This window comes from Lytechinus pictus, chromosome 9 (assembly GCF_037042905.1).
Source record: "Lytechinus pictus isolate F3 Inbred chromosome 9, Lp3.0, whole genome shotgun sequence".
Lineage (NCBI taxonomy): Eukaryota > Metazoa > Echinodermata > Echinoidea > Temnopleuroida > Toxopneustidae > Lytechinus > Lytechinus pictus.
Window position 1 is genome coordinate 7,284,329 of NC_087253.1, and position 26,591 is coordinate 7,310,919.

At 38.7% G+C, this 26,591-nt stretch overlaps 2 protein-coding genes across 3 annotated transcripts in view; one reads left to right on the forward strand and one right to left on the reverse strand.

Annotated features, from left to right (window-relative positions):
- LOC129268379 (protein saal1-like) overlaps positions 1–6,260 on the forward strand; it is a 25,740-nt gene extending 19,480 nt beyond the window's left edge. The window contains exons 7-10 of the mRNA XM_054905935.2: positions 267–349; positions 1,498–1,668; positions 2,127–2,452; positions 4,208–6,260. Coding sequence (XP_054761910.2) covers positions 267–349; positions 1,498–1,668; positions 2,127–2,452; positions 4,208–4,333 — 706 coding nt within the window. The 3' untranslated portion in view covers positions 4,334–6,260. The remainder of the gene's footprint in view (positions 1–266; positions 350–1,497; positions 1,669–2,126; positions 2,453–4,207) is intronic.
- Positions 6,258–26,591, reverse strand: part of LOC129268378 (cysteine--tRNA ligase, cytoplasmic-like) — a 30,726-nt gene continuing 10,392 nt past the window's right edge. For both annotated transcript variants that reach the window (XM_064104583.1, XM_064104582.1), the window contains 11 exons: positions 23,586–23,674; positions 22,835–23,069; positions 21,428–21,556; positions 20,134–20,367; positions 19,300–19,400; positions 18,095–18,284; positions 11,775–11,843; positions 11,243–11,324; positions 10,368–10,516; positions 9,169–9,312; positions 6,258–8,810 (listed from right to left, as the gene is read on the reverse strand). In XM_064104583.1, the coding sequence (XP_063960653.1) occupies positions 8,697–8,810; positions 9,169–9,312; positions 10,368–10,516; positions 11,243–11,324; positions 11,775–11,843; positions 18,095–18,284; positions 19,300–19,400; positions 20,134–20,367; positions 21,428–21,556; positions 22,835–23,069; positions 23,586–23,674 (1,536 nt within the window). In that variant the 3' untranslated portion in view covers positions 6,258–8,696. The remainder of the gene's footprint in view (positions 8,811–9,168; positions 9,313–10,367; positions 10,517–11,242; positions 11,325–11,774; positions 11,844–18,094; positions 18,285–19,299; positions 19,401–20,133; positions 20,368–21,427; positions 21,557–22,834; positions 23,070–23,585; positions 23,675–26,591) is intronic.

Below are 26,591 nucleotides of genomic sequence, written 5' to 3' on the forward strand. Positions count from 1 at the left end.
GGCAGAGTTGCTCCATCTGTTTTCATCCGCTCCACACTAAGGACAAAATGGGCGAACAATGAAATCACAGTGGCGGATGCTCAGTGGATATAGAGCGTATGAATCACGCATGCAAAGAGTACACAACGGACGCATAACGTTTTCCAACGGATGGCAAGATTCTTTTCCGTTTTACATCCTCCCTGCATCCGTAAGTGAAGTGGGACTAAGCCTTTAGGTTGGCAGCTCTGTTATAACCACATCTTCCTGTCTTCTTTTATTTTTAGCGGCGATCATGCGAACACCCTTTCTCTTCTTCATCATTCTCTCCAAGTTATCTCTACCACTGACTCAGGAATAAATGCACTCGGTAAGTGAAGCAACGAAGAGTACCTCATGCACTTTGAACAGCATCTTGAAAAAAATGTAATCTAAAAGGAAAGATAATTAAAGCTAGCTTGTGTAAGAATATTTTTCATTTTGACTGACTGTCATTCGTGCAGTGCCCTTATAAAGTTTGATCATTTTCTTTTGTAAACCAGTTTGTTTGAATAGCCCATTCCCAGAATGCAACATTTCGATAATTAGGTCTTGGGATATATGCCCCATAAGAATTATTGAAAATGATATGATTTGCCCCCCTCCCCCTTATGATCTCGTTGATAGCTTGAAAATTGGCACGTGTGTTGCTCATGGTTTAATCCACAAAATTGTACTCTCATTTTTTTTGAAAAATCTCATTTTTATTTAATTATGCAAATTTATGCATAACATCAAAAGTTTGCTGTAATTTACTTAATAAGGTCCCTAAAATGCTGATTTTTTGTTCACATAATCTTTATAGGATTCTTATCAAATGTACTCTAAAAAATATCAATATAATTATTTTCTAATGTATTCTATTATAATTTAGTTGATTTATGTTTTTCTGACTTTTTGTTTTTTATTGTGTTTCAATGGAAATCATCCAAGTTTAATTAGAAAATTGGAAATGTTGATATTAATGAATTTTGGCTATTTGGAAATTTGCATTGGATTTGTACACAAATTCACGTTTCTGAACAATCTTGGGTCTGTATTGATTTACGGAATGTTCCATAATTTCAGAACCATGTACCCGGGGTCGCAATTTGGTCTCAAAAGTTGTGCGAGACTTTGAAGTAATAAATCAATGAGCAACGCTGTAAAAAAAAATGGGTGGCAGATTTATCGTGAAAATTGTCAAAGAGGGGTGGGGCTAAATCAGCTCTCCCCTGTCTATAAAGTAGGGTTAATCACCTTTATCATACTTTTCGTCATGATGATGATGATGGGGATGATTGTGATAATGATGATGGTGATGATGGTGATGATGATGATGAAGATGATGATGACGAAGAAGATGATGATGATGATGAAGATGATCATCACTGTTATCATCATCATCATTCATCACCATCATTCTCACGTCTTCCATCCTAAACATCATCAGTATTGGTTCAATTGCTTTTACTTTTGCTACAACTTTCTTTTTCCTAGTGGAGTTAAGTGAGAAAGTCCATCCTTTGGTATCATCTTTCATCTCTGATGTGTTTGAGGATGGGGTCCTATCGATAAGAGGGAGAGAGAACACCCTCGCCTCCACCATCTCCGTTCTCAGCATCATGGTTCTAAGGTCGAGGAACGTTAGCAGACATCTGGTAGAAAAAGGTTGGTAATGTTTCAAATTTTTGTATTTGAAATGAAATTTATTGGTTTATCACCCAAGTCAAAAGTATTTTTTGGGGTAAGTCATGCATAATAATGTGTTTTTCTTGTACTACATTAGTCAAAATTTACATCTAGTAGAAAAAAGGTTGGTATTCGCTACACTCACTGTATTGGTTAAACTTTGCATCAGTTGATCAGACCAATTTTGCCTAGGGGGGAGGTGAGGAAGAAGGGGACAAATCCCCCCCCCCCATTTAAATTTGATGAGAATAGCCTGTTTGAAACAAGTTTGAGGGACCTTATGAATGTGAATGGTATTTGTTTTTGCTGTAAAAAGAAGATTTGATGAAATTCAAAAAAATTCAATCCAGGAAATGGCCTCTGAAAATAAAGCTGTCGTCTTAAAATTCTTTATGAACGATTGCCATTCTGTAATTTCTTTTGACATATGCATTCAGAAAGTAGAACAATCAAACAACTTGCTGATATGCTCTATGTCATCCACCGCAAAGAGGCATCGTCGTCACGGAAACCGTCCACGGAGGAGGAGCATCCGTCCCCTCCAAACAGTGAACAAAAAGTGAATGCATCAACCAATGAACTGGAACAGAAGATTAATGCCAAAACTCAAGATGAAGGAGGTGACGGTATGACGCATGGAGACGGTTGTCATGGAGATAGGAGTAACGAAGAGGATGACGATGAGGAGAGAGTTTGGTTAACGGAGCTCCTGAAAGACCAGCTCATTGATTTCTTCTGTGCCACTCTACAGGTTGCAAAGAAGGTTAGTGTATCCAAATTCAACTTCATTTTGCCCAGCTTCAAATTCTGAAATAACCAAGCATAACTGAGCATTAAGCTCAAAATGCATCTGTTAATTCCCGTTTCTCAATAAATTATTTTTTTCTGTTCATTGTTGTTTGTGTCTCTCTCCTTTTCTCTCTGTGTCTCTCACCTTTTCTCGACTCACATGCAATTCAAACCGATGTTTGCAGTTTCGTGTGATTTGAGAAAAAATTAGTACCGGGATCTCTGCGTAAGTCAACCTCCCATAAGTCGAATAAACGCCTAACTCGTAGCATTTTTTAGACCAAATTATTCAAAACTCACCTCTTCTAAGATGCTGACACAACATTTGCTCCGGGCTTTCTTTTGTCTAAGATATAGGGTTAGGTTTAGGGTACGGGTATAGGTAAATTGCCAATTCGTCTGCCAACTTGTCCACTCACCACATGGTCTACTTTCATTTAATCTAATGCCATTCCGTCCATCAACATTTTGTCTAATAATCATTTGGTCCATAACCTTTTTGGTCCAATCATCACTTTGTCTATGGCCATTTCGTCTCATAACCAGTTGGTATATTATCCATTTCATTTTCATTATTTTTGCCCAATTTAACACTTAGTCCAATTAGACCAAATGGTATATGGACTGAATGGCTATCGGACCAACTGGTTATTAGGCGGAATGGCATTTAATAGACTTAATGAAAGTACAACATGTGGTGAGTGGACGAACTTATGGTAGACTAGTTGGCAATTGGATGAATTGGAAATAAACCAGGGTATAGCGTGAAATGAAGGGATGAAGTTGGTAATTCTGTTAGTGTTTGGAATTTGCAGCGGAGCAATTGTCGCTGGAGCAAATGCCATGGGACATCTAAGGTCAAATTTCTCCTGAAAACAAACGTATTTCTGTGGTCCCAAGAGCAGGGTTGGGCTCAATTACAATTACGTAATTGAAGAAATGTTTAATTACATTTTTCAATTACAATTACCAATTACTTTTGTCAAATACAATGCAATTACTTTCTATAAGTCATAAATCAAACCAACTTATATTTTGTAAGTAGCGCCACCCATTTTGTGCACTTCTTTATAGCAATAGTGTCTCTTTCCTCCCTATCATGGGAAAGGGACAGTTTAATGCAAGAGAGCACTATAAAGGGAAAAGAGAAATAAGCAATCCAGAGTATATTGAATAATAAATTAAGTAATAAAGTAATGTAATTGAATTACTTTCCCTTTAAAAATTTCAATTACAAATTACAATTACTCTAAAAAATGTAATTAATTACGTAATTGATCAATTACTTCGTAACTTAGCCCAAATCTGCCCAAGAGAGATGACTTTGGCAGAGTTACCTGTACATGAAAAAAAAATGACAAAGTAATCCAATGGATGCTACATATTGCCTGTGTTAGGACTTTGTGCAGGGCTCGACATTAGCAGTGGCCTGGGGCAACCAAAAATGAGAGTCAGGCCACAAAAATTCTGTAAAAGCCCACACTTAGGGCCACCAAATTTGCATTGCGGGCCACCGATAATATAAAATTGATGATTTTGGTGGACCAAGTGGGCTACCAGAAAAGAAGTTAGTGTGGAGCCTTGCTTGGTGTACGGTATCAGTAGAAACCAACAAATATCAATCCAAAATGCATATTTGCATCCCAACAAAAGTAAGTAGACTGTATTGATTAATCCTGGTACCTGTGATCTTTGCCTGATTACATTGTTATCTTCTCATTCATTCTAGGACAAAGACCTCCAGGACAAACTCCGTCAGTGTGGGAGCAAAAGACTTCAGGCCGTAGAAGACTGTCTTCCTGATGACAGAAACGATCTCCTAGACCTGATGCAAGGCATTCAGGGAAAGACATGAGCCATTGCATCTGTTTCAAGCATGGTTACAAAGACTGAAAGAAAACTGTCAGGGAAATTCAACGATTCTCAACCTTCACAACTGGTGAAGATGGCCAGCATTTATTCATGTCCAATCATCCTGGTGCTAGCGGGAAATTCTTGATGCAAGACATTAATTGAAGACTAATGTTCTCTTGTGGTTGATTCGCCTTGTTGCCAGTCGAAATGACGGGGATTTAATGTAGGATCCCGGGGGGTCACTCTCCACATGGCTTGCTACGCACGCGTGTCCAGAAAAAGCGTTGAAAAGGGTCCCGTTTCAGGTACTAGGGTGGCGTTGACGTCTTTGGCAAAAAGGGTTGCATTTCAGCACCATTTGCTCGTAAATCGCCGATAAGGGTAGCCTTTTCTTTCTCTGTTTACGTCGTTTAGGGTTGCTAATTTGGTTATGAAAATTACACCATTTAGGGGTGCAAATTTGGGCAGATTTGAGGAGACCCAGGAGCAGGCATAAACACCATGAAAGGCGATTTTAAGGGATACAAAATAATCCTCCCACACGCTGGCGTGGCCAGCGCAGCACTTAGTTCTAGATAGTCTCTTACACCTGGCTCTATACTAGGCAGCACGCGTTACCCACACGCCCACAACATCAATCAATTTTTATGTTTACGCCACTTAGGGTATCAAATTAGGAGATTTCCCTGTTCACGCCACTTAGGGTGGCTTTTCTCATGGGTTACGCCGTTTAGGGTTGCAAATTTAGTTAATGTAGTTACGCCGTTTAGGGTGCATTTGTGAGGTTGTCGGACACGGGTGGAGAGTGACCCCACGGGTGTAGGATATCCAATGATAGCCATGAGCAAATTCATATGTATGAAGCATGGTAACCAAGACTTGAAGGAAAACTGTGAGGGAAAGACATGAGCCACTGCATCTGTTTCACGCATGATTACAAAGACTGAAAGAAAACTGTCAGGGAAATTCATGAGCTATTTTTCGTCTGAATCAATGCGACACAAAATGTTGAAGACATTCATACTTTATTCATGTCCACTCAGTTTGTTGTTAGTTGAAATTTCTCGATGCAAATACATACAGGAATGGTTCTCAAGCCACACAAACCTTGAAGTGTACAGTGATGTCCTCTTGTGGTCAATCGCCTTGTTGCCAGTCGAAATGGTGTTGGATGGCATGGCATTCGACTAAATGAAGGTAGACCATGTGATGAGTGAAACGAGTTGACAATAGGCGAATTGGACATTTACCACTCTATGTTGTAAAGCGCCATGTTGTATGTGAAATTGACTTGAGGGATAACTTTCAGGGAAAAACTTGAGGCAATGGATCTTCATATAGAGCAAGTCGTAAAAATAGTGTCTTCCAGTTAAGAGGAGCATTGGATCTATGTAACAGGAAGACAGTAATCCCTTTACCTCCATGAACGTCTTCCTGTAAATAGAAACAACTCCTGGATTTAATGGAAGATACTCAAGAACAAACGAGCACGAGGGATATGATTTCTGCAAACAGGTCACACAAACAACAGTTGTACTTGAATGTTTTCATTCTGGAGGTGTAATCAAGAGCTAGCTTATTGCTAAGTTACTCAAATCTTTAACGCTACTTAAAGTCTGATTGGAATATGGAATGCGAAATCGGTCTCACACTTATTTTATTGCATTTGATTGATATCAAACAGTTTGCTTGATACCTTTCATTCTGTAGAGTAAATTATAATTTTTGCCAAAATTTGAATCAAATAAAATGAAACACTTCATTGAAACATGTTAAAATCAATCTGGCATTGCATTTTCCAAAACTGTTCTTTGTTTGAATGTATAATAACATGTAATGTGACAAACCAACAAGGACATCATTTTTTTTACAGGACATCGATCCAATTTGTATAGAATATTTTTTAAATAAAATGGATAACAAAGTTATTTGGTTTCATGTCTTTTATTACTTTGATTATTCGATGATGATGATACTCTGTATTCATGAAATTATCTAAATAGTAAATACATATAATTTACATGTGCAGTTGTGCTCAAGTTTATAGTGAACCCCACCACAAAACGCACGCCTTCATGCCGAGTGTTGAATGTAGACAACAACGCTACAATATTCGGCTAGCCAAGAAAAACAAACTGTATTGAATGTAACATTTTTATCATCGGACCTCACAATTAATCTAAATTTACATGGCAGATCGTTAAAACTTTATTGAAATATGTTTATTTTTTGGTGGGGTTCACTAACTTTTGAGCACCACTGTATATAATATTTTGTCTTAAAGGGATGGTCTGGGCTGGAAATATATAGCTAAATAAATGGAGTAAAATTCACAGAGCAAAATGCTGAAAATTTCATAAAAATAGGATAACAAATAGCAAAGTAATTGAATTTTAAAGTTTATCAATATTTTGTGAAAATATGTGTATGCACATCGTCATGAATATTCATTAAGTGGGCTGATGTCACATTCCCACTTTCCTTTTTCTTACGTTACATGAAATCGTACATAAAGACATGCTTAGAACTGTTTCAACGGAATATTGCAAATCTTTAAAATTCAATAACTTTCCTATTGTTATTCGATTTTGATCAAATTTTCAGCATTTTGCTTTGTGAATTTATTTAGTCAGATATAAATATCTCCAGCCTGGACCATCCATTTAACATGAAAAACAATATTGTACAGCCAGGAAAGAAATAAAATATTCCCTGTGAACAGAGACAGAATAACGACGACAAAAAAATAAATAATGAAAGAACCTCCCTTATGCACATGTTGACAATGAGTGACTAAATGTCGTGGCTTAGTGTAGATAGGAGTATTAACTAGTGTACAGCCACTGAGCATGGCGTGGTTAACCTGCATAAGTTGACAGTGGCCGGTATTCCAAAGTCGGGTTCAACTTACACCATGGTCTAACTCTGGGCTAAAATTATGGGGAGCCAAAAGTGTCAACATTTTTATTAAGTTGTATGTTTCTTACGTTTACTGTGCTCTTTCCTGATCCATCGATGGTAAAGACGATCGTTTATTTATACTTCCTAGACAATTATGAATGATTTGAGATCCAAATGAGCTGAAATATGATATCTCTTCTGCTAGTGATTTATGTTACGTTTGGCTATCCATACTTAAACCACAACTTTAAACCCGAGTTTAAGTTATACCCGACTTCAGAATACGGACTAGTTAGTTGAATATTTGCGCAAGTCAAGGAAATATTTCAGATTATATAACTCATACAAAGATTCTAGTCGTCTGATTGGTTAAAAGCCATCCAATATTTGATCCATTGTGTGCTGCATGCAAATTTTATTTTCCAATGCATGGCGAGTAGGCGACCATGCATTTTTTAAAAATTTCCCATTGCAGGGTTGAGCCCTCTCCCTCAGTGTCTACCACTAAGCATGTGTGTGTGTGGACATTTTGTATGCGTGTTTGCGCGCATCAAAGTAAATAAAGCGCATCAGCAAGACTGACTCGACCGTGTGCATTTAGATTCATGAATCAAAGCGTGTCACAAAAAATGATAGCAATTATACTGCTTTCATACATGGGGAAAATAATCGCTTAATCAGAGAATATGAGTTGCCAGACAAAGGCCAATATATTTTAATTCCATCTTCTTTTTTTATTGTCTTCTATTTTGTCAAATAATACGATCTAGGAGAGTTGTATAAACCAAATGATGCATGTCTTCATTCGTGCATTATGGGACCTATCCACTCTCGTTGAGGCTGTGTTCAACTCATCGCACTCAGCCTAGTAATGGTTTTGTGCAATGAGTTTAACAGAGCCTCAACTCGAGCGAAGATAGATCGCAGAATGAACTCATGTTCATTCATCATTTGTATACAGAATCCAATGAAATGACCACCCAAGTGTCTGCTTGCATAAACAATGAAAAATATTTGCCAAAGGTTTCTGGAAGAAAATTTGTCATTGTTGAGAATATAAAATAGAGGATTCAAGCGAAATATCAGGTACTTTTCCTAGCATTAATAATACACTGTCCCACATGTGCTTATCTGTGTTGCCAATCTACTATGTGATCTCTTTCCAGCTTACCCGTAGACTTCATGCTTTCAAAAAGTTCAGTTTATGTAACTGTACCAGATTAAGATCCACGATGATATAGTGACAATCTTGGTTTTACAGATTTTCTCATTAGATCAGTGTGTACTGCAACTACAGTTAACTCTGCCGAAGACCAGATTGATCAAAACGCATGTTGTACCTCTTGTAAGTCGAACAAGTTTTTCTGGTCCAAAGAGATTCAACTTGGGCAGAGTTATGTGTACTTTCATTTATCTGACTCCCTACTGTAATTTGTCCCAGAGCCAACCCCCTGGTGACTTCATCAATTTTCATTGAACTGGTTGTAGAGTTTCTCTTGAGCTTGGTAAAGCTTTGTGAGTTTCTTGATCTGCTTGCCGCTTAGTGGTTTGCCCTCTGCGTCGTGAGTCGGAATGCCCTGCAGAAGAGGATAAACAGTGAAAATTGGATGTAAATGCCAGAGATGGTATCCATTTGGTCTACTTGCAGATGATCTACTACTCGGAACGTCTAACAAAACCAAGGCTAAACCCACTTGGTCTACTAGCAGATGGTATAATTCTCAGATCATCCAACACCATCATGGCTAAACCCACTTGGTCTAATAGAAGATGGTATAATTCTCAGATCGTCTAACACAAGGCTAAACCCACTTGGTCTACTAGCAGATGGTCTAATTCACAGATCTTCTAGCATCAAGGCTAAGCCCACTTTGAGTACTATGCGTTTAGTATAATTACTGTTTGGTCCAACCATCACTCGGTTGTGTTGCTTACCTGTTCATTAAATTGTGAATATTTATCAGTCTCTTTTCTGAACATCTCTTGAGGTGGTATCCTCGCTTGCGCTTCTTTGGCTGCTTGTTTTTCTTGCTCCCTCTTCTTGGCTTCCTCCTTCTTTCTCCTCTTCTCCTCAGCTTGCTACATAAGAGAGAAAACAACAATACCACAAAGTGCTATTCAATACAGCTGTTTCTCTGGGGTAGAAATATGCATGCAAACCCCAAATTTTCATGAGAAATGTTGGCATGCATGGGTGTGAGTGGTGAGCCGAAAAAAAAAGCTGAAGAGTAGTTGAAAAAAGGATGAAATTCAAAAGAGCTAAGATCAGCTAAATATTCTGAACTCTCATACCCCTGATATTGGGCAGTTCTAGATTTCAACAGGGATGTAGAGGACTGCTATAATATGTCGTATCAAGGCAATATACATGTGCTACCACACAATCATCAATTATACTGGGCATAATCATCTATAATTTTTTATCTAAAGAGCAATCAGTGCTTATGCCAATACCTTACATGATCTCATCAGTCATGAGCTTCATCGACATTGTCATTATTGCTTGTCACTGTGGCCATCATAGGTCATCATTATAATCATAATCATGAACATCATCATCACCATCATCATCGTCATCACCATTCATCATACTCATCATCATCATGACCAATCATCATCATTATCATCATCACAACCACCATCATCGTTATACCAACCCTCATTATCATCATCATCATCATCACCACCCTCATCATAATCACCCTCATCATCATCATCATTACCACCACTATAAACCCACCTGTCTGGCTAATTCTTTCTCTTTCATCAAGACATCCCTGCCGACCAGCTTCACTACCGAGTTCTCCTTCCCTATCCTCCAGCCTGACCCCAATAATCATAATAATCAACATCATCATCATTATAACTATTATCTTCATCATCATAACCCATCATCATCGTCGTCATGATCACCATCATCAGCACCATCTTTATCATCGTCACCATGATCATTACCAGCATCACCATCATCATCACCCATCATCACCATCTTCATAATCACCATCATCACAACCACCACCACAACTACCATCATCACAACCATCCTCATCATCACCAATCATCATCATCCTCATCATTATCACCATCATTATCATCATCAACATTCATCATCATTACCACCACTATAAACCCACCTGTCTGGCGAATTCTTTCTCTTTCATCAAGACATCCCTGCCGACCAGCTTCACTACCGAGTTCTCTCCTTCCCTATCCTCAAGCCTGACCCCAAGTTCTGGTAGGACATCGTCTCTCAAGGCATCACACACCTGCAGCATCTCAGTGGCTGGGGAAACAATCAAAGGATGTAAAATTGTTTTTTCTTTCATGTAGCAAGCCGAGGATAAGAGGAGAAAGAGGGAGGAAGCCAAGAAGAGCGAGCAAGAAAAACAAGCAGCCAAAGAAGCGCAAGCGAGGATACCACCTCAAGAGATGTTTAGAAAAGAGACTGATAAATATTCACAATTTAATGAATAGGTAAGCATTACAACCTTCTACCCCCCCCCTTGCATCAAGTGTTGGCAAACCAAAGTATGTTGATACCTATAAATAAAATAAAAAAAACCTTGCTTGTTTCATAAAACTAGATAATAAAGCGCAAACTAAACTTGCAAATTAACCCTGTCAAGTTTGTGCTTCGCATTTTTCTCTGAAGGGTAACAGGTAAATTTACAAATTTACCCTAACAGGCTTATGCTCAATAATACCACAAACATTAGAGGAAGACTGCTGAATACTTTTGGTGATCATTTGAAATGCTCAATTTTGTCCATGGGGAAGGGCGCCCAACAGCAGTGAGTAAGCAACCCTTCGCACATTACATTGGCACGAGGCTGTGTAAAAGCACATGGGGAAAATGGCCGAGGAAGTTAGAGAGAGAGCTTAGCAATCAGTCGTAGAACATTTCTTTTTGACTGATTGCATTGACTACAATGGACAGTTGTAAAAATTGAGCATACAATTTATCACTATTCCTTTGTGTTACGGAATCTGGTGGCAATAAAATACTCACCTTTGAGAGCCCTTGCTTTCTGTCTGATTGTCTGTCTGAATTCAGCCAACACTTTGAGGTACGGTAACACTGTTTCCTCAACCTGAATTAGAAAATAGGAACGAGTAGTTGATAATTAAACATTACAGTAATTACGTAAAGTACTTCATCTTTTGTAAGTCTGACCTACATCTGTGCTCAACTTTGGCGACAGGAAACTCTTCACTTATTCATACTAACGAGAATAATGATCAATCAAGCCTGCTCAAGTATTACATATTTTTCGGAGGAAAAAAAACGAGATACATGTGATATTGAAAATAACAAAATTCAAATGGAAAATCAAGTGTGTGGCTCCCCCAGGTGCATACCACTGATGGTGTGCATACTATTGTTTTGAGAAATAAGCACGGACGGAAAGATGTCAACACTTTCTTATTCAACATCAGATTTTTGATGTGTTCACTGATAATACTACTTTGACCCCCCCACATCTATTCAACTTAAAAGTCATGTTGGGTTGGGCTTGGAATATCCGGCAGTGAATACTTACATTACTGCTTTCTGAGGCTCCCCCGACTGGAAAACCAAGTGGATCATCTCCTTCTATTGCTCCAAATATCTGGAAAACAGAAAACAAAATTAAAGCTTGTTTGACACAGGCGGGGATCCAAGCTGGAGTTATGGACACATCATTTTATTGGCCATACTTTTACTGCATGAAGGTCAGCCTCTCAAAACTATTTCGTCTAATCCAGTGAGATACGCGTCTGGGTTGACATATTTAAATCTACTTAGGATCTGTTGTGAAATTCCAATGCTTACCATGAAAAAAATGGTGGAAACTTTGTTTCCCTTTGGTACGTTCTCCAGTGGCCCGTAACACAAAGCTTAGCAGTCATCGTAGCATATATTTTTACGATTGATTGAATTGACTGCAATGCACAATCAATCGTGAAAATCAAGCGTACGATCAATCGCTATCCTTTGTGTTACATGACCCACTTGGTGTTATAAATGGCGGTATGAAAGTCAGACACTGATTGTGATGATGCATTCCCCCCCCCCCCTCAAAAAAAAAAAAACAGTTGGATTTGAAAGCATTCACCAAGATACAGAATATATTTCTTGATTATCATAAAAACATATTTTTATAAAATAAGGGAAATACTAACTTAGGAAATAGAGTTTGATATATTAACCTGTACTTTCGCTTAGTTATTTTGTTGAAACTACATGTACACTCCGCCACTACGTGTTAATTGTTTGTGATTTGTATGGCGTTCCATACTTCATGGTTGACTCGGTCACGGTAATAAACTACCTTCACCCCTAACCTGAGATCGTCCGGGTTTTCCTTTATTTATGTAATGGCGTGGTGGCAACGTCGGGATCTGAACCTAAACCATTTGAGGCAGTGTTAATCCAGGCACCTAGGGAACTTTATCCAATCCGTGGGACCGGGCGCTCGAATGTAACTTTTTCGTGATAATGTCAGGTTAGCTCTTTCTCTTAGGTGAATCATAGTCCCACATACTTCTGAAGATGTATGGTTTTGCATCAACGCAGCGATGCGCCATTGCCGTGACCGAGTCCATAATTTTTGGTGATGCGTCGAACAGGCGGCGCGCTCCAGCCCCCCCATTTTCCTGCTGTCGTGCAGGGGCAGCAGGAGAGGGATTGCTTTGTACAAGTAGAGGTACGAAGTGGTTGTATCATTAATGTGGTGAGCAAATCAGTTGTTGACCATTGTGATATTATTATTGAATATGATGTTGATTTTGACAGTTTTGATTTTTCTAAGTCTGATGCCGATGATAACATTCCTTCGGTTGGGGGATTCCCCATTCCCAGGTCGAGTGTGATTGGCAGTAGTTCTTTTGTGCTATCTTACGAAGATTATAATCTATGGTTTGATGGTGTAGTGATTGCAGATGATGCATTTGTAGGTCTAGGTCTCAGAGGTGATATCCTCGTTGGTGCACCGTTCACGGAGCACAATGATGTGATGGTTAGGCCTTCTAAAGGTTTAATAACATTCGGTGACTTTGGTCTTGAGTTCATATACCACGATTCGAATGAACACCAGCCTACAGATCTCACACAACCACAGAATACAAACGATAGCTTAGTACAATACAAACATGAGAGAGAGCCGGATAGTCCAACAGTTTGTCTTCATGACAAGACTGAGAACAAGATTGAACGTGCAATTGTTGATACATGTACATCCAATGCATGCCTGGTGAGCGAAGAGTTCTCCCATTGTGACATGACAGTGAGTGAACATGAGTGTGGTGCACCCCTCAGTATCAGTAACCATGGTTACTATGATTCTGGATATGAGAGTGAAGGAAACACCTGTCATGAGTGTGAAGGTGACATGATGAGTGATACTGATACTGATAACATTTCACACGAAAATGAAGGTGACACGATGGGTGATGATAACATCTTACACAAGAATGAAGATGACACAATGAGTGATGATAGCATCTTACACGAGAATGAAGGTGACACAATGAATGATGATAACATCTTACGTGAGAGTGAAGGTGACACAGTGAATGATGATAACATCTTACATGAGTTTGGAGGTGACACAATGAATGATGATAACAATTTACATGAGTTTGGAGGTGACACAATGAATGATGATAACATCTTATGTGAGAGCGAAGGTGACACAGTGAATGACGACATCTTACATGAGTCTGAAGGTTACGCGATGAGTGATGATATCATCTTCTATGAGAATGAAGGTGACACAATGAATGATAACATCTTACATGAGAATGAAGGTGACACAGTGAATGATGACATCTTACTTGAGTCTGAAGGTTACGCGATGAGTGATGATATCATCTTATATGAGAATGAAGGTGACACAATGAGAATGAAGGTGACACAATGAATGATGATAACATCTTACATGAGTTTGGAGGTGACACAATGAATGATGATAACATCTTATGTGAGAGTGAAGGTGACACAGTGAATGACGACATCTTACATGAGTCTGAAGGTTACGCGATGAGTGATGATATCATCTTATATGAGAATGAAGGTGACACAATGAATGATGATAACATCTTACATGAGAATGAAGGTGACACAATGAATGATGATAACATCTAATATGAGAATGAAGGTGACACAATGAATGATGAGAACATCTTATATGTTAATGAAGGTGACATGAGTGAAAGTGACATGATATGTCATAACATCTTACTTGAGAGTGCTGGTGAAATGATAAGTGACAACATCTCACATGAAACCATGAATGTAGATGAAAGTGAGGTTGATTCATCAGTTGATCTCAATAACATGTCTATACATGGGTACAACAATGCCAAAATCTTACAAGGTATAACTAATGACATCATGCCTAACACTGAACACGATCTGTCAGACACTTATCATGAGATCAATTGCAAACCAAATTGTGTTGCAAGTACACTCCATGTCTATGCACTCCCTGATACAGTTATAGATGTTTACAGCATTCCTGTTGCTATTGGTTTCTTGGCTGTGTATTGTCGGTTTGCTTGCAGGTTCCAAGAGGAACATGTAAATGTTCCAGGTCCTCCGGTCTTTATTACTGAGCATAGCTCTGTGCCTGTTAGTTCGTCATATGACGATGGTGTTGAGCACTCTGATGTTGTGTATTTCCCTGACGGTTACTCGCAAGTGAATCTTAGAACAGATCATTGCACGCCTAAGTGTTCTGATACTACATACGATATCGATAGGACCATAGCCGATTCGAATCGCGACAGTCGTACCAAACACGCTACGGGTTCCGATTCGTCTCGCAGTGCGACATCATATCGCAGCTTCTACATGTATGCTCGTTGCAAACGAGCATTCGAGTCGTACTGTCGTAACCATGTTGTTGATCGTACACGAACAACAGGTTTCTTCGCGGTCAACACACCGGTCGTTGAATCGTATCATGGCAGCTCGAACGGATGTAAACTCTCTGACAACTCCGTAGCCGCTTTGAGTACTTACAAAGAGTACTCCAGCATTGACTGTTCGTATGGGACATCTCCAGGGATGCATAGCCGACGTGCCCCCGTCACTACTAGGTCCGTGTCGATGTCCATAGATCGCGACTTGCACGCCTCTCGTGTCTTTGAGACCGTGTGCTCAGTTCCCGGCATTCGTTACCATGACAACTATGCCACGCTTAAGCCGACATATCCTCCTGATGCCAATGTTCCTGCTTCAACTACTGACCCCATTCGTGGTAGCTATCTTGATCCATTTGGTCCATGTTCGGGAGATGCAGATCTTCACTGTACTAGACAGCCTTTAGTCAAGTACAATGGCAAGTCCGATCTTGTGATGGGCGTTCATTCGTTGCCTTCTCCGGTGACTAGCCACATGGTCACTCTTAATGACAGAATCTATGATGGTCATCGACAGGCCTCTTTCACTGGTCATTCTGTGCTAGACCTTGGCCTGTCTTCCTTGCCTGGTCCTACCTGCTGTGACGCCTACCTTACCTGGAGTCTTACCCCTTGGAACCGTGGACCACGACCGCCCTCACTAGAAGCCGGATTGGATCCTTTGTCCGAGTGAACTCTGGCTGCCCGTCCCCAGGTCCAGATCATCTTGTACCCAGTAGACATTCAGGAATTTTCAATTATGATCATTGGCCTCACCTTGTTGAAGAGCCCCTCCCACACATTCTACTGGACTTTGACCCCACTTGATTGATGCCTCCACAGGACGGCCTAAAGGACTGCTACTTTTGTCATCTGGACTTTGATGATTCGAACCTTGTTTTCCACAAGTTTTAACTTTGAATTTTAACCTTGAACCTTTGTTTCCCGGTTATTTCGCTTTTCTATGTCTCACTACATATTCATTTTATTTTCAGATTTATGGTTTATGTCTGATTGTTAATCTGTTATGATTTGTGACCTTTGATGATGGTTGTTTGTTACATTTTGTGTTGATTCATGTTGATTTGCATTAGCTTGGTTGCAAGGTTGGTGCGTTTGTTGATAATTGGTAGGAATGAAAGATTGTGCAATGCTTGTTTAATGGATGCACTTGTATGTTGATTTTTATAGTTTGTATTTTTGATAACTGTGATAACATTATCCTTTTTATCATGTCTCTTTGACTGAGAATATTGATATGGTTCCTACATAAATTGTATCTGCCTTTATGACACTGCCTATGTGACACTGCCTATGTAATGCACTTACATTTATGACATGACTTTCATGATGTTATATGTTGTTGGTGTTGACGGTACCTGTTATTTCCACTTTGTTCTTTTCAGATACAGTCTTTTACATGTTTTATAGCATGGTGCCCTCTATGCAGAGTGTAGTGATTAATTTTGTTTAAGCACAGTTAGTATCATAATAGTGATTTCTTTTTCCAGTCAATTCACTGAAATCTGCGCAGTTATTTTCTTACTGGTTAATTATGTTTATTTGCTATTTTACTTTGTGTCTCCTTTTTGACATGCGTATGTTTGTCTCCGATTTTTCCTTTTTATTGTTTTAAGTAAATATATATTTGATCACATAGAAATTGATTATCAAATGTTTGTAGGTCTTGCTGCGGGCTTTTTCTTTTATTCATGTATTTTTTAAATAACTTGTCTAAAGTGTACGGATTTTTTCTTTTGGCGATGGTAGAGAGAAAGGTGACTTGTGTATTTTGATTGTTTAGTAGCTCATACATGTATTTATATTTTGTTTGACATCTAGGCTTGTATGTATTTTGTTTAACTAATGATATGCTTCTTGATATTGTTTGTGTACCATTTCTGGGCATTAATAATTGACTGTAATCTTATACCAACTTGGCGGATTGGTTTATGTAATAGGTTAGGCATAGTAAATTTGTGAACTAGAATCAGTTTAAGTTGTATATTCTATAAATTAAGTATAAGTTTAAGCCAGATATAGAGTTTAGGTGTGTTACCAAATATTGCCTATTAATGTGCATCTTAGGTTGTTATTTGAAACCCATTTATTTATGTCAAGAAGCTATTTGATTAGCAGTTGTCTTAGTTTACTTTTCAAAGATGGTAGTACAGTTCGTACTTGCAGAAGGAAAAGTAAGGTTGAAGTGGTTGCTCAGTTTGATTCAGTTAATGAGTAGATGTATATATTGCCATGTAGGCGTAGAGTTGTATTAAGTTTTAGTTCAATAGTTGGCTGTCAGTTTTTGGGTTGTATAAGTTTCTGGATTTGTGTATATAAAACGTATGTCCTCAAATAATCACGGGAAGGAGAAAAAGTGGTCACGCCACTATGTGTTAATTGTTTGTGATTCGTATGGCGTTCCATACTTCATGGTTGACTCGGTCACGGTAATAAACTACATTCACCCCTAACCTGAGATGGTCCGGGTTTTCCTTTATTTATGTAATGGCGCTCAGCATTACATAATTTACACAAGTATATAGGTGTTGCTACCACTAGATTTACTTACAAATTCATCCAAATATTAGACCCACCAGAAAACTATTACTATAACTTGTATCACCAAAAAGAAGTACTGAAGAACACCTATCAAATTATCAACCTAGCAAAATACTTGTCAGCTGAATTGGAGTAATAAATTTACTAAAGCTTGAGCTCTTGAACCATTTTAAGCAAAAACCATAACATATTAAATTGAAAGACGAATTCCCATTCCCCGATCAAAATATCTAAAAAAAATTATTACATATGATTTAACAAGTGTATGAAATATGTATAATTCCCAGTGACTTTCACTGAAAACTGCTAAAAGTAAATGAAATCCTTACATCTGATTGGCTCAGAGCGAGGTTCTCAGAGAATATCACCAAGTTATACACTTCATGAAACCAGCCTCCATTCCTGATAGACTTACCTTGAACATCTTGGTGATGTACTTCGCAACGGATCCGAGCAAGAAAGCGTTGGGGCTCTCCTTCGCTGCTCTTCGTTCTTGTACATAGACATTGCACTGAGTGACAACAGTACGCATTGCATCCAGCGCCGACTTGGTATCTATCGAGTCACAGAGGGCACAGTGCACTTTCTCTTGGCACTCCAGGTATCTGATTATAAGAATCCATTCATTTTATTTAGGCAAACAAATATGAAACTACTCTTCATTACTGTAACAACATCAAAGATCAAAGTTATGAGTATTGGTAGCTAAAAGATAATTGGCATTAAAAAAAAATAATAATTTATGTCATTAAAACTGCTCTTATATTGTCTAAAAGTCTCAAATTGTGACTTGGAATCTACAGGGTCGCAGAGGGTGTGGAGTACTTTCTCTCAGAACTCAATATATCTAGGCATTACATCCATTCATTTATTATAAAAAAAACAACAACAAAGAAATCATCACATGTATCCATACAGAAATGATAATCTCCTTCAGAGGTAAAAGTTCAATTAATAATCAGGCAGGTACAAATTTCTAACAATGAATAATCTGCCACTGAAATCATTCAATAAAGATTACAAAAGTTTTCTCAATCGTTGAAGCAAAGGGAAAGAACACAGTAGACAAAGAAAAACACACAATGTAAACACCATTTTGACATTTTGGCTTCCCATAATTTTAGCACAAAGTTAGGTAATGGCCAAATCTAAACTGTAATTCAGATTACAGGCCGTTCTCACTAATTCATTGCTCACTGCCATCAATTCGGTAAATTAAAAATACGGTGCCCCATCTATCGGTAGCAGCGGACAGGCCGAAATTCGCAATGCATCATAGGAAAAAATTCAACATATGTTGCGAGTGCTAGTACTAAAGTAAATGCGTGTATGCGATTATTCAGCGCTGGCTGATGCGGCTGACCGGATGTGCTGTCTACTAGGGTCCATGCAGAAGACAGGAGAGAAATTTGCCCAAATATTTCTTTGTGATATTTAGACTGGTTTGGGTGAATTCTCGGCATATGGTTTTCATTTTTGAAGCACTAGCACTGTGCACTGCCAGCGCGCGATGTCGACTCCAAAGTTAGAAATTTGGCCTGTTCGCTGCAACCAGTAGATGGCGCACCATATTGTGAATCCACCGAATTGAATAGGGCTCTCACTATAAAGTAAACTTACTGTTGGTTGAGTGTTATTTCAGGAGTTGTCCATTTATGGAAAGCTTCACAGCCGCTCTTGGGTGAGTTGTTAATGATATCCTTCACATTTAAGAAGAATTCCTACAAGAGACAAATAAACAAAACTGAAGAAATAAATGCATATTCAACCAGTGAAACCTTTATAAAAGGACTGTCTGACAGAGACAAGAAAAGCGGCATTAACTGATGAGCAGGTGGTCCTCATTGACTGGAAAACAGTAGTTTGTCTCATGTATCAGAAAGAAAAAGTGATTATCACCTTGCTTTATATTTCTTAGTGGAGATCATCTGATCTTTGAAAGAAAAATGAACATATATTTCTTTTACAAACAATGGCATCTAAACTGAAAATTCAGGTAAAGTTAAAGAAGTTCACTGGAAATTATGCCACATTATCTAGATTTGCATTACAGGCCCTTCTTCATCAAAGAAAGAACTGGCGTCAATGAAAGAAGCTTACACTGATCATCTTCTCATACTGGAAAGCACACCGCATGGTAGCCGTTAAGTAGTCTAGGCAACGTTCTAGAATGATTTATCCAAACTTAAATGAGGCTTTAATAAATTTAATCAAGATGCGTTAAGGGATCTTACACTGATCATTTTCTCATCCTGGACAGCACATTTTATGATTGCCATTGAGTAGTAGTCTATGTGACCATTGAGGATCATTACATAAACTTTAACTCTGTGCCCACCACAGATATGATCACACATGCGCCAGATTAATTTTAGGGTGCAACCTTAAGAGGTGATTACCAAAACTTTACTAAAGCTTTCATGGATTTAACCAACATGAATTACAGGATCTTACATTGATCATCTTCTCATACTGGACTGCACATTCCATGGTAGCCGTTGAGTAGTCTAACGTGTCCTTCCACGAGTGAAGCAGGAAGACTAGCCTGATTTGCCTGGAGGAGTACGTCTCAAGGGCTTGTTTGATGGTGATGAAGTTCTTGAGTGATTTAGACATCTTGCATCCTTGGATCGTCAGGTGGCCGGAGTGAAGGAAGTACCTGACCCAGTTGTCGTTGCAATAGTGAGCCTGGAACATCGAAAGGCAATGAATTAGTTCAATCTTTCTCTTTGATCACTTTATTCTTCAAATTGGCAATGCTAAATCAAAGTTGTCATTTTTCTCTTTTTAAAGTTTATCTCTGAAAAGGAAAGTGATATATAATGCATGTTTAGGAGAGTGTGGTGGGTTTCATGGTACACCATGTATTCTTTTGTGGTGGGCATATGTCGGCGGTTCGACAAGTGTGTGCTTGTCGCCTTCAGGAGAACACACTTGTGGAAACGTTGAGCTTGGGTAGTCCCTTCAGGACCAACATATGCCCACAAAAGAATGCATGGTGTACCGAGAAACCCACTACACTTTTCTTCTTCGACAAAGAAACCTTCAGAAGATGTATAATTCGAAGTTATAAATCTGCCCCAAATTTGCACGGAAAATCTGCTGCATTGCCAAATTGAGGATTTAACACAATTTCAGTGATTTGGACATCTTTGGATCATCACTTGCCAGAGTGACGAAAGTACCTGAAGAGGTAAATAACACAATCATGTTTCTGTTTCTTCAGATCTTAAATATTGCTTTGACTTGGGCAAATGTTCGACTTTTGAACATTTGAAGGTGATTTTTTTTTTGTATGAAGTTCCAATAGGTTGCGACAATTCTTGCCAAATATCACATAATTCTAAAGTTTTCCTTTGGGAACTGTTTTGAATTAACATATTCTGTTGCTAATAATCCATAACATTCTGAATCATTCTTCCCCCAATGACTACTGCACACTTCTGTCCTTCCAATAGGCTTTTACAGGGCCCCGTCTTACAAAAAAGTATATGGAAATCCATCAATGACAAATTTTTTTATAGGAAATTTGCTCAATGTCCTTTGAAAACAAAGAGAGGAATTGTCAACAAAACAGTGAATGTATGAATACATATCATATCTAGAAATATTTTGAAGAAACATGTATTTTAGATGTTGACATTGCTGGCTTTCCATAGTTGTCATTGATTGGATCAATCATGACTCTTTGTAAGATTAGGCCCAGGTATATCATCCAAATCTAAGATTATGGTGTCTGTGTTCCTACCTCTGCCTGGGCGAGTTCGTTGTCATGGTGAGGGAATTTGAGATCAGCCCCTCCCGTGTGGATGTCCATTGACTCTCCGAGTATACTGCTAGCCATAGCAGAACATTCTATATGCCAGCCAGGTCTTCCCTTAAAGGTGAAAAGAGAAAGAAATGATAGAAAATGAAAACAGAAAAGGTGGTTTCAGAAACAAGTTAAATGTGTCGATCAAGTTGGCTGATCGTCGGCATTCATCTGAACCGATGTATAAGTCGACTTTGGTCAACATTAATTTTTGCAGAAGATTAAAGTACATGTACAAGTCTCAATCTAGGGGAAATGTATTTTTTTTTCTTAAATATGTGGGGATTTTCAAGGTGATACCATATACAATTGTGATAAAATGCCCAAACCTTATCGTAAATGTGTACTGTACTGTTAGCAGCAATCAAACAACTGCACTAGCTTTATGCAATCACACGGTCAGCCAAAGCGTCATACATATCTGCACTACACTTACTTTGTACTTGAAAGAGAGATTTAACGGTTTGGGCAATCATGTGTATTGAAGATGTGGTCAGCGTTGTTGTATACAATTATCTTTTTCAGGGAGAATCTAAACTGCTCAAACCCAAATTCCAAGCATGTAGCTTTTTGTGCTATTTTCTCACATTCTTGGTTTTGTGTAAATATCAATGACAAGAAATTTTCTTGGGCTTCCCTATTTTCTAGCAATTATCTTGTAAGGCTTGCGGCGGAAATTGCCAATCATAATACACTTTGAAGTAAATTCTTTTCTCTAAAATGCAAAATGCCTTTTATACCGCACACAAATGGAAATTTAGGTGCGACTCTTGACCCTTACGTGCTCTTGATGCCAGGGTTTAAAAAAAAGCAAAGTATACTCATTTGAATCTCTATCCACTAATAATAACCAGTCATGCACACAATACAGTCCGCACAATTCAATAGGCATAACAATGACTGTGTGACGAACTTGGTGCAAGTTTATGTGAATCTGGCATGTAAGGGTTGGTCTCAGTCCCATTTCCCCTACGATGGCCGGATGGCGAGTCGAAAACAGCTGTTTTATTCATTTTTATTCAAACCACCTAATCTATCTGGTACAAAAAAAATGTTAAAACAGCTGTTTTTGACTCACCGTACGGCTGCCATCGGGGAAATGTGCCTGAGTTACACTCAACTTGTGTTGCCGGAGCTTACCATTCCCCAAGGTAACTCCCACTCCGGTTCTCCAGGCTTGGAGTTCTTCCAGAAGGCAAAGTCATTAGTCACTGACTAATACGCAAAAGTGCGCATCCAGCATGATTTGACCGATGAAGCAATGTCCTTTGTACCAAACGCACATAAAAATTTAGGATTAAAGTCAGACTGAACCCTTTGCGAAGCAACCCCATCGAAGCTTACCATTCCCCAAGGTGACTCCCACTCTGGTTCACCAGGCTTGGAGTTCTTCCAGAGGGCAAAGTCGTTGGCGGATTGCTTCTCTTGGAGCTGATCTGGAGAGATGCTGAGGTCCCCTTCCCCCTCGGCCAAGGCAGCCTGATCCCCGTAGGCCTCGGGGACCAGCTTGGCGTAGTGGTGCTTCTCGTCGTTGTCAAACTTTGATGTGGTGAAGTACACGGATCCGTTGGATTCATAACTTGGTGAGAATTACAAGAAGAAAAAAATATATTTTCTGTAAAAGGACTGTTTAATTTTCTTTTCTCATTCGATGAAAACTCTGATAAAATATAAAAAATTGGACAGTGTAAAATTTTTCACTGAAAAAAAAAAAAAAGTACATGTATAGACAATGTTTTCTTTTTTACTCAACTTAGAAAAAAAAAATTGTACATAAAAAACAAAATGTACTAGGGATATCTTTCTCTTTATTAAAACAAGTTTTCAATCAAATAATATAGAAAGAAAAACATTCGTGGGAAAAATGTACAGGGGCTATGTTTTTTTTTTTTCGATCTAAGACAAGAAAGATAAAAAAATTTAGAAAATAACAAGCTCTAAATAGCTGTGTGTTTTCACTTCAGAAACAGAAAGCCTCTAGATGAGACAATTACAGAGATTAAAAAACATCAACAATGTCACCCCCCCCCCCCCACAGGAGGGTAAAGACTGTGTTCTGACTCTCCAACAGTCCACTAATAAACCTCATACTTACCCAAATCCATTATCAATGATTTTCTGGACATAATCGATGACCTCTGGGACATATTCACTTACTCTGGTCAAGACATCAGCAGGCAAGACCTGAATATAAGACAATATGGAGGATTGATAAATTGTAATAAGCCACAAGCAAACATAAAGTACCCCCACCCCCCTTGTGCTGCAAAGTATGAACAAGTGGAATGCCTCTGGCTGTCTCACCTGCATCACGCGATTCAATATAGCAGAGGTGCTGACTTTGAAAACTACTATAAAATAATTATTCACAAAATACACCATTAATATAATGATACGATACTACGTTCATTGACATTTGACCTTGATCATGTGACCTAAAACTTGTCAGCAATACTTGATCACCCCTATATCCACATTTTATACACTATATCTATAAACTTTGAAAGTTATGACAGCAATCTAATAATTACCTCTAAAATGGCCAAAGTTCAATGACCTTGACTTAGGTCATGTGACCTGAAACTCGCATGAGATGTTCAGTAATACTTGATGACTCTTATGTCCAAGTTTTATGAACTAGACCAATATACTTACAGAGTTATGATGGTAATTCAACAAATACCCCCAACATGGCCAAAGTCCATTGACCTTGGTCATGTGACCTGAAACTCGCACAAGATGTTCAGTGATACTTGGTTACTCTTATGTCTACGTTTTATGAACTAGACCTATACACTTACAGAGATATGATGATAATTCAACAAATACCCCCAACATGGCCAAAGTTCATAACCTGAAATGACCTTTGACCTTGGTCATTTGACCTGAAACTCAGACGGGATGTTCAAAGACACTTGATTACTCTTATGGCCAAGTTTCATGAATCAGATCCATAAACTTTCAAAGTTATGATGGCAATTCAACAAATACCCCATTATGGCCAAAGTTCATTGACCTTTTACGTTGGTCATGTGACCTGAAATTCGCACAGGATGTTCAGTGATACTTGATTACTCTTATGTCCAAGTTTAATAAACTAGAACAATAAACTTTCAAAGTTATGATGGTAATTCAACCAATACCCCCAATTTGACCAAAGTTCATTGACCCTAAATGACCTTTGACCTTAATCATGTGACCTGAAACGTGCACAGGATGTTCAGTAATACTTGATTACTATTATCTCCAAGTTTCATGAATCAGATCCACAAACTTTCAAAGTTATGATGGTAATTCAACAAATACCCCCAGTTTGGCCAAAGTTCATTGACTCTAAATGACCTTTGACCTTGGTCATGTGACGTGAAACTCAACCAGGATGTTCAGTAATACTTGATTAACCTTATGTCCAAGTTTCATGAACTAGGTCCATATATTTTCTAAGTTATGATGACATTTCAAAAACTTAACCTTAGGTTAAGATTTTGATGTTGATTCCCCCAACATGGTCTAAGTTCATTGACCCTAAATGACCTTTGACCTTGGTCATGTGACATGAATCTCAGGCAGGATGTTCAGTAATACTTGATTAACCTTTTGGCCAAGTTTTATGAACTAGGTCCATATACTTTCTAAGTTATGCTGTCATTTCAAAAACTTTACCTTAGGTTAAGATTTGGTGTTGACGCCACTGCCGCCGTCGTCGGAAAAGCGGCGCCTATAGTCTCACTCTGCTATGCAGGTGAGACAAAAAAAAAATTAATGACCTACATTTTGGAACCAACCCCTATTTTGTGCTTTTTTATTTTTCAGGACCAAAATTACTTTCATTTTTAGAGACCTTTTTTTTCCTCTTGTCAATTTTTTTTTCTGTACTAAAATTACCTTCATTTCGTAGTAAACGCTTTTGTTTTGTTTGCCAAATTTCTTGGTATCAAAATGACCTCCATTTAGTAATGAAACCCTTTTCATTTTTTTTTAATTGTCAAATTTCTCAGTCAAATCCCCTCCAAAGAAAAAAGCTAGATCTGACCCTGAAGTCCATTTGCCACTGAGAGCTCAGCAAAATTCATGCACCCCATCCCCCACCCCCTTCTCTTGAATAAGGCACTAGGCGACTTCAAGTTCAGTGTTGACCTTTCAGTGTTGGTGCTAGGCCAATTTCTACAGGAGTAAAATACCAAACAAAAATTGAAGATGGTCCTGAAAAGTCACTCACTACGTGTTGAGCTGTCAATATTGTGATCTGGATTGTTTGTGGAAACTTAAAATTAGTTTCGGACCTAAGTGTGCTAAGTGTGCTGCACTCAACCCAGGTGAGGTAAATGGGTACCGGTAGGAAGTAATTCCTTAAAAAGCTGTGTGCGCTATGAACGCCTAGCTTAGCCGGGTAATATAGGAGCGCCTTGAGCACCTAACAAGGTGGATATGTGCGCAATATAAATACCCTATATTATTAAGAAACGTAATCCAAATTGCACTTCAAACACCAACATCAAACTTGAAATCACTCACTGAATAAAACTGGCCAAAATCCATAATAATGAAAGGCATTTATATAGCGCCATCTATCTAGAAATATTCTATTCCGAGGCGCGTTGTGGTTATTATTATTATTATTACTCTTCATGACGAAGCTGGAACAGCAGATGTTAGATTCAGCCCCCTGTCGCCCATGGATTTGGTGGCGTTACATAGACGACATTTTCTTCATCTGGACCAGGGATGAAGACAGCCTCCATACATTCATTGACCACATCAATTCCTTCCACAGGACCATCAAATTCACTTCTGATTTCTCCCAACAGGAAACCCACTTCCTTGATGTTACAGTCCAGAAAAAGTCTAATGGTATCACCACTACCCTATACTCTAAACCCACAGATACCCACCAGTACCTCCACTCATCCAGCTGCCACCCCCGTCACTGCAAAACCGGCATCGCTTACAGTCAAGCCCTCAGACTTTGCCGTATCTGCTCCGAGGACCCTGATTTTTCCTTCCATGCCAGGAATTTGCATAAACAATCTGTGCCAGGGGCCACGGGGCCAGGGCAGTCCAACTGGCAATTAACAAAGTTCGTTCTCTCCCCAGATCTGAA